This window comes from Urtica dioica, chromosome 2 (assembly GCF_054948205.1).
Source record: "Urtica dioica subsp. dioica isolate 48M chromosome 2, U.dioica_male_clone48M_v1_H2, whole genome shotgun sequence".
Lineage (NCBI taxonomy): Eukaryota > Viridiplantae > Streptophyta > Magnoliopsida > Rosales > Urticaceae > Urtica > Urtica dioica.
The window spans coordinates 45376175-45385008 of record NC_142757.1 but is presented as its reverse complement, the minus strand read 5'-3'; the positions used below and the strand labels follow the sequence as shown (position 1 = coordinate 45385008).

General features: G+C 35.2%; 1 protein-coding gene across 1 annotated transcript; it reads right to left on the bottom strand.

The window, feature by feature from the left end:
• Nucleotides 1-1009: 1009 nt before the first annotated feature.
• LOC149404977 (bidirectional sugar transporter SWEET4-like) lies at nucleotides 1010-3284 on the bottom strand. The gene is made up of 5 exons (XM_089607735.1): nucleotides 3242-3284; nucleotides 3046-3082; nucleotides 2053-2431; nucleotides 1280-1399; nucleotides 1010-1150 (listed from the first exon to the last, which is right to left on the bottom strand). Exons 1-5 carry the CDS (start codon nucleotides 3282-3284, stop codon nucleotides 1010-1012), a joined length of 720 nt encoding a protein of 239 aa, XP_089463861.1.
• Between the last annotated feature and the right edge of the window lie 5550 nt (nucleotides 3285-8834).

Genomic DNA, 8834 nt, shown 5'->3' with positions numbered 1-8834 from the left:
AATTGAAAAGTGATTTTTTTTTTCCCACATGCCTACTGTCCTCTAGATGTAGATAAACATGGGAATTTTCACCGGTCATTTAATTTACATTTTAATCGTTCTTTTAGGTCGAAATTAATCAAGCATTTTAACACTTCCTTTAGGTCAAAATTAACCAAGCGATAAGTTTTAACCAATTGTTATCCATGGTTATCCGCGGCTAATGGTTAACCGTTAAGCATTCAAAATTGTTAAAAATTTAACGAATTAATCATGTTGCCTATTCTTAGATGTAGGTGGCATTGCATTTTATTGGATTACCAATTTTTATTTTTATTTTTTTTGTTATATACTTGTACGGATTGTTATATTTGTTTTTCTTATCACAATATGTTCATCTTATTACACATATGTCCTATATAACATATTTCCAAAGTATAAAGTTTTATATAATATTAAATCTCGCCACGAATTTAATTCTGTACATATATAATGAAATAGAAACAGCATCACTAGCACTATTTACGCTTTAGGAAATTATTTCCTAAGTGTTGATTTTCAAAACATTACCCATTTTAAACAAAATATAGAAACGTGAACCCTTTTTTAATTATTATTTTTTTTATTCAACTTATTATAAACAATAAACTTTCACAAGGGTATAATAGTTGGCCGGGAGTGATTCCTCAAAATAAAAATAACTAAAAAATTAATAACTCACCTTTAGCGAGGCGTCCATTAAGCTCGGTAGAAGTTTAAGAAAGTTAGCTCAAGTATTTAAATTTGTTTCAAAAGCATAATATGACATTACTACCAATGTATGCTCTCTTATTAACGAAATTGTAAGTAGCTCAGTGATTATCAGCAGGGCCAATCCACAATACATGTCCTTAATCACGAGAAACGTTTGTTCGATAAAGAGAAATAAAAGTATTAAACATAAAGGACGTGACGCAATACTTTTGTTGATATCCATATCTTCTTCAATTTAAATAATCAAAAGCTATGAAATGCTTCGGTGACTGTGAGATTAACGACGAATCACAACTTCTGGGACGTTGACTTCTTTGGCTGCTTTTCTCTCTGCCATCTGTCTTTGCGTTGACTTGTAGTACGTGGCATACAATATTAGCTGCGCTACTCCAAAAAATGTGCCGAGCCCATTGGGTATCTGAGGTCCAACAAGCCAAACAGCCAATATCTTAATATCGTTGATTATCATAAAGCAAAAGTACATAATTTATACATGAATTGAGATGGTGAATAGATAAGACGTTTGGGAAAATAGAGAAATAATCACCGTGATAAAAGGGTCGAAACGGATTAGGGCGTAAGTAGTCCAAGTGATACCATTGGCTAGCGAAGCGAGAGAGAGGAAAAAAGGCATAAATTCAACGCTCTTTGTTGTAATTACCAGTTTCTGTGACACACCAGTAACAAGATAGTTATGGCGTCGTAATATGCAATATATGAAGTATACAGAAGAAACCTCACAACTAAAAATTTAAATAATAGTTAAGTGAATATTTTTTATTTTGAAAAGTTAAGATTATATATGAAAATAACTCTTCAATTCAACAACCACAATAAACATAAAAAAAATGAAAGCATGAACATTTTTTTAAGGATTTATTGGATACAAAAAAAAAATAGTATTCCGTTGCATAAATTTTCACTAAAAAAAATGTCAAAACTCTCTAATCTAGGCCATTTCTATTGGTAATTGCATATATTGCAGTTTTTTTAAACTAATTAAGCTTGACTAACTGTATAGGATAATTATTCAAAATTTTAAATAGCTAAATAATTATAATGCCCTAAGAAAATCTTTGACTTTTGGCTACAGACTTTAATCACTTGGAGAACAATACTCATAAATAAGAAGTTTTATAGGCAAGTTATCAGTGAATTTTTTTATTTCCCAAGCTATAATAAGCTCTATATGTTGATATACATATTGAGAATTTTAAAACAAAGAAAAACAGTGAAAGAGTATTATATATGAATAAACGTATTTATTTATATATATGTATGTATGTATAATGAAGTGAATTAGTGATGAGAAAAAATTACCATGACCGTCAATGGGGAAGCATACATCATGATGTTAAAGATAATACAAATGGTTCCCACAATAGTAGACCTCTTTTTGTGAGAGTGAGCCAAAGTGAGGACCAAAAATGTGAGAATCCCTGTGAAGAGGAGCTCAAGGAGGACAATGAGAATCACTTTTAGCCTCTTGCTCTTATCGGAGTAGATCAAGAAGACCAATAAGTAGGCACATTCAATCGCTATTCCAGTGCCGTTGATCGTCACCACAAGAATACTTCCCGGGTTCACCATTGGAAGTCCGTACAGTGTCCAAACCATGCAGTTCACTAGGGTTGCCAAGTACGGTATTGCAGAGTATTGTTCTACTGACTTTTTCTTCCATATCTGGACAAATGTTGGCCTGAAATAAAATAAAAAAAAAATTAAAAAAAATTTAAAAAAAAAAAAAAAAAAATCGTATTCTAATTGGACAAATGTTAACTTATAATTGTATTCTAAAAAAAAAATCGTAAATTAATAAATAAAAAAATCATGTTATGAGTTTAAGGAGAAAAAAATGTGTGATTCTAATTGTAGCTCGGGGTTTGGAGACCAAAAAAAAGAAGTTATGTTGTAAGAGTTAAGCGTAATACTTGTAATAACAACACAATTTTATGCAATAACAATGAAATGGTTATTTTACTGTAAATCGGGTTAGCTCGCAAAGGAAGCACCACTGGCCTCAAATAAGCACATGAATTCGAGACCCCATTAAAGAAAAAATTATCATAACAAAATTTTATAAATAAAAAATTAATAACCTTTTCCCTCAACGTCTTGTTTGGCAAAAACAATCACTACTAACTTTTTTACTAATAGGGACACAACTAATTAATGCCAAGAATGAGTAGTTTTCTTGTTAGTCTTTGCTTTTTTCATGGCAAAGGTAAAATCACAATATTTGCGTGGCGAAAATTGCTTTGATAGGTAGTAGTGAAATAGGGAAACACAACTAGAGTGAAATAGCTTACGTACACGGGTGATAAAAAGAGGAAGAAAGAGATTGCATTCCCTGCAAAAATGAAAAAAATAATTATAATATATCAACAAACTTAGGTGTAAAGAATAAACCAACCACATCTCTACATGCAAAGAAAGAAACTAAAATTATACATACATACAAAGTCCGTACTTCAGAGTGAAATTTGAGGAGTAACAATCTAGTTTTTACCTATGATTCCAACTACGGTGCGAGCGGTGTCAGAAGATACCATGGTTAGAGTTAAAGAAATAGTAAACTGAACTAAGAACACGAAAACACGTACGAGATCAGAAAACGTTATTAAAAAAGAAGGAAAGAGAACAAAAGGTAGTTGAATGTTGTGCAGAAAAAGATATCCGAGTCCGAGCAAAAAAAATTAAAAGATTTCCGAGAGAGAGAGAGAGAGAGAGAGAGAGAGAGAGAGAGAGAGAGAGTGTGAGTGAAGATAGGATTGGTTGTGAGAGTGAGAGTGTGTGAGTAAGTTACAAAAAGAGAATAGGTTATTTATAGAGAGACAAAGTTGTAGTTTTGCATGGTATCCAAAACAAGGCTACGAAACTTGCATGACATGTATTGGGTCAATCTAAATTATAGTGACACTTGGAAATGAGTATACTGCCTTAAATGGGGGAATGAATAATTTTGTTGGAAAGAGAGAGCTTGCACTTTCCTCAAGATTCTGATAAATGGATAAAAACCGCGTAGTCTTACTTATTTACCGATTTCTTATGGTGGTTGATTTCTGTTTTCTTTCTACACAATTTCCCATGGGATTCAATAGTCTAACTTATCCGTGTTGGAACTATATTTCGGATTAAGGATAGTGTTTACCACTTTTCCATATAGGGAAAGCGGATAATATGCAATTGACTCAAATAGTATTTGGTATTGTAATTTAATTTGTTTCATATTTTTTTAGTCATCTTTTACACATGAACAAAAGCGAATTCAAACATATCAGCAACAAATAAGTTTGGGTTACCGTGAAGGATAAATTAGTATACAAATTCTATGCGAATCCCATAATGATTTGCAAGGTTCAGTTTGTTATCAGAAGCAAGATTTAAACCAATGAAAAAAATATACTACTTATCACTTTTATCTACAGATCACAAACCCAGAAAAGGACACAAAGTAATAAGCATCAACAACATAATAAAAGGCTTCATATAGGCATGTCTCCCGTCATATCATATCTTCAATAAATTTAAAAATAGCGAATAATATTTACTAGCTGAAAATGTATATTCGGATGATTAAAATCAGTAGCAGGCGCGGAGCCAAGCAACCATATTTATGGGGCTAGCTGTACGTCATTTAAAAATTAAAAATAAATGAAAAGACCAAAAATAAATATTTCAAAACTTTGCTAAATGAAGATGACTAGCCATAAGTGATTCTATATCATCTCATAATTTAGGTAAGTTTGCATTCATACATAGTAACTTTAAGAATTTAAGAGAAATAGATTTGACTTTAAAAATTAAAATATTCATCGATCATATTCAATATGTTCATAAGATATATAGGAAGAACTTTAGAGTCCTCAATTATCTATGTTTCATAATAAGACTTTACAAGTTCCCCTAACAGTCATCTATTGAAATAATTGCTAGTTGTTTCTAAAATTGTGAATATTATTCTTAAACAACTATTAGAAGAGATATTATGCAAATATAAATTTGACAATTCACATATTATAAGCTGTTTTTGGACAAAGACTAAAGAATGAATGTTTCATTTTATTGATTTATTAGCTTCGCATCAAGTTGTATTTGAAAGGGCTTATTACACATAAATAAATACATCAGTTGCATCTACTTGTAGACAATAAACCCCAAATTAATCATAGTAGTATCATTCTTTGTTCAAATTGACTTTGTGTATATTATTGCTTTACTATTAACTTCAGATAGTTGCATTTCCACATCACGAGAAGGTTTCTTCCCGGTATTTTTTTTTTTTTTTTTTGGGGGTTGAGCAAATAAATAATAAAATTACGTTTAAAAAAATAAGAGCTAGGGAGACTCTAAAAGGCATTGTTGTTGCCAATATCTCCAAAAGTTGGGTATGATGGCCTTCGAGCTACTTGGGGATGGGCTTCGAGCTACATGGGCTTGTAATTGAAAATTTATCCTCACTTGGGCCAGGAGTTGGAGTGGCTTTTAATTTTGTCCCAATTATCCATAGATCCAAAGGGACGAAGTCTGGCCCAAATATTCTTCGTTTATTACGGAGACATAGAATAAAAAAAATAAGCTAGAAAGGTGCAGAGGCGGTGTCTTTTGCGCGCACTTCGACGCTCAACGTTAGTCTGATTGTTATGAGTGAGGTGGAGGCACCGTTATTCTTTGAGAATATTTTAGAGAATCGAGCTCGATCAGGGTAAAAGCAAGTGCAGAGAGTCATCATCAGCGTTTCACGACTCTGGAATCGAATTATTGTATTGAGAGATAATTGTGTACCTTTTTCCCTCGAAGGAGAGTGGTATTTATAGTGATTGGAGGGCTGAAGGGAGAGTCAAAAGTCGGATTTGGCGGAGACAAGGCGCGCACAAAAGGTCGGGTGCGCGCGCATGAAAATACAAGCCCGCACGCCTAGCATTCATACTCGCGCGCCAAAGGGATTTTTGCCCTCTTTCTTTGTTTTTCCTTGCGCCTTTCTTCATTGGCTCATCTTGAGCGGACTTTTTAGTCTTTGTGGTCCTTATTTAGGCTGGACAAGGATTTCCATGTAAGTCACAAAAAATTTAATATTTTTTAAAAGGACCAACAACATTAGCCTCCCCAGTTCGTTGCGTGCAGGGCTCTGAGTGGCTAACTTTCATAATCTTCCATGTTTTTTAGGGAATTTGGCACTATTGAGTCTTTTTATTTTAGCGAGCATATCGCACTACGTCTCACAATGGTGGACGATTTTGTTCCATCTTGTGGATGTCACGCCTGTCGCTTTTTTAGTAACTCATGCTTCGGCTTGTTCAACAGTCGTTGATTTGATTGTGTCTCGGGGGATAGCCTTTATTGCACCTTGTAGGTGTCTTCAGTGAATCTCAGGAGATGACCTTCGTGCGCCTTGTGGATGGCCTCGGTGTGTCGTGAAAGACGGCTTTTATGTGCCTAGATGATGTGTCTTAAGTGCGCCGCTTGGGGTGTCCGCCACTCGAGACATATTAGGTGCGCCACTCAAGGCATCTTTTTCCACTGCGAGGCAGAGTAGCGCTAAGTATACAAGCTATCGAGCGGGATGGTGTCAAATTTATCTACAAAACGGGGAATTATCTTTAATTTATCCGTATGGATCTCAACCTAATTTCCATGTGGGGATCACATTGTCTCGTCCCAAGCCATGGATTTATTGAAAGCGAGAAAATAAGATAAAGCTCTCGAGATGTTTAGGTGACAATGTTGAGGGGTGGTGCGTGGTCGTTGTTATTTTCTTGGAAAACCGTAGCGGCCGGTCGGCCTGCGGGAGCATTGACGTTGTCAATCATTTCGAGGACAAAATCATTTAGCTCTCCTGCTCGGATAAGGTCTTCTATTTGCCTCCTTAAATGTCTGCAATCGGATGTCAAATGATTGTGGTCCTTATGGTACGCGCATTACTTGGTCATATAGCGAGGCGTGTCGGCTCTTATAGGCGCGGGGTCATAGAATTATTCGCGTCTTAGAGTGAAGATCTTTTTTGGCTGTGTGTTCAATGGCATTTAGTTTACATAGTCGCGAAACATGTCTGGTAGCTTAGGCCTTTGTCTCGCAGGTGCATGAAAGTTATCATCAGGCTTTGCTTTTTTTCTCCCCGAGTCGCAGTTGTCAGAGTCTTCCTCTTCCATACGATGGTCGTCATTGAATTTTCTACTTTGAATGAAGTTCATTAGGGACATGTATTTTTATGCACGAGTTGAGAGTTCAGCCATTGTTCGCGGCTCTCGCTTGACAAGGGAACTAAGGAACTCCCACATTTGAAGCCCCTCGAGGATGGCCGCGATGGCGTCTCCATCCTTGAACCGGTTAACATTGTTAGAATCTTCTATGAATCTAACCAAGTATCCACAGAGGGATTCTCCTTTTCTTTGCTTAGAGGATTGCAAGTGAGCTTTTCCTAGCAGTCTCTCACGGGAGCCGATGAAGGGAGTGAGAAATCATCGTTGTAGCTCCTCGAACGAGTTAATTTACCAAGGCATCAGGTTTTCGAACCATTTTTAAGAAGAGTGGAAGAGATTTCGTACCATTTAAGTCAAGAAGTCCCCTTCTTCTAGCGCCTAAGTGTTGTCGCTGAAAATTGAACAACGATTGATGACTTCGGGCGGTTCGACCCTAGGCCGGGCCAAGTGGCCGCACCTAAGCCGGGTTTGTAGAAAGTCGAAAGTCACGAGCTCCCCCTCCTAGCTCAAGAACGTTCTCCGTTCGTCACGTGGACTTGAGAAGAAGAAGAAGAAGAAGAAAATAAGCTAGAAGCGCATAGAAGCGGTGCCTCTAGCGCACTCTGAAGCTCAACATTAGTCTTATTGCTATGATTGAGGTGGGGCGCCATTATTCTTTGAGAATATTTGAGAGAATCGAGCTCGATCAGAGTGAAAGAAAGTACGGAGGGTCCTCGGCAGCGTTTTATGACTCTGAAACTGAGTGATTGTGTTTGAGAGAGAATTGTGTATCTTTTTCCCTTTGAGCAGAGGGGTATTTATAATGGTTAGAGGGCTAGTTAATCACTAAAGCTAGAGAATTAGTGAGCACGTACATAAAAAAAAAAAAAAAAAAAAAAAATCACGAGTAGATTTGTGGGCGACATTGAATAAGTAATTTGAAGAGTCTTAATGAATGGATGTAGTAATAAATTTGTCACTAAATGGATGGAATTAGTGGCATAGGCTGGAATTAGTGACATAAGCTGGAATCAGTGACATTTGTCACTAAATCACTGAAATTAGGGACTTACGCCCAATTAATTCAAGTGATTTATTGACAAATTAGACGCTAATTTCAGTGATTTAGTGAAAACAAGCTGGTATTAAATCCACTTGATTTAGAGTGACAATTTTGGAACGTAAACTTAACGAAATGAAAATCACAAATGGACTTGTGAGGGACATTGAATAAGTAAATTGAAGACTATTTATGAATGGATGTAATGATTACAACTGCTATGTTTTACAAAAGTAAAAAATATATCTCATCACTGCACAAATAAAAATACACAAAAATAGATGTATGAGAAACATTAGTAACAATTTGAAGTTTACTATTTGCAAGAATCTAAAAATACAAAATTTAGTTCCAAGTGTGTCACTAATTCCGTAGATTTAGTTACAAGTGTGTCACGAATTCGACCTGGTTTAGATTTAGTGACAAACCTGTCACTAAATATTGAAAACGTGAGAATGAGAGAGTAAAGTGTTAGGAGAAGAGAGAAAAAGATTATTTTTAAAAAGTTTTGATTGGTGGAAAAAATTGATAGTCGTACTTGAAAGAAAATATTTTCTTCTCTTTCTTTTGATTCGAATCATGCAAATTTTGACCACTCATAAAAAGGTAATTTTTATAATTTTATAGATTTTGGGAAAGTGTCTTTCAGATAGTCCTACTTAGTGAAAATCCCTTGTTTTTATCCTCGCAAAATTCACAAAACGCTGATTTTATTGCAGTTGTAGGGTAACTAATCACATTGGCATTTCATTGGCAAGATGAAGAACAAAAAATACAATTTCCAATATCAGTAAATTGGCCAAACATTACAAGCTTGATGACCCATCTAAATCAAGCTATGAATAGTCATTAGTTAACTCCAA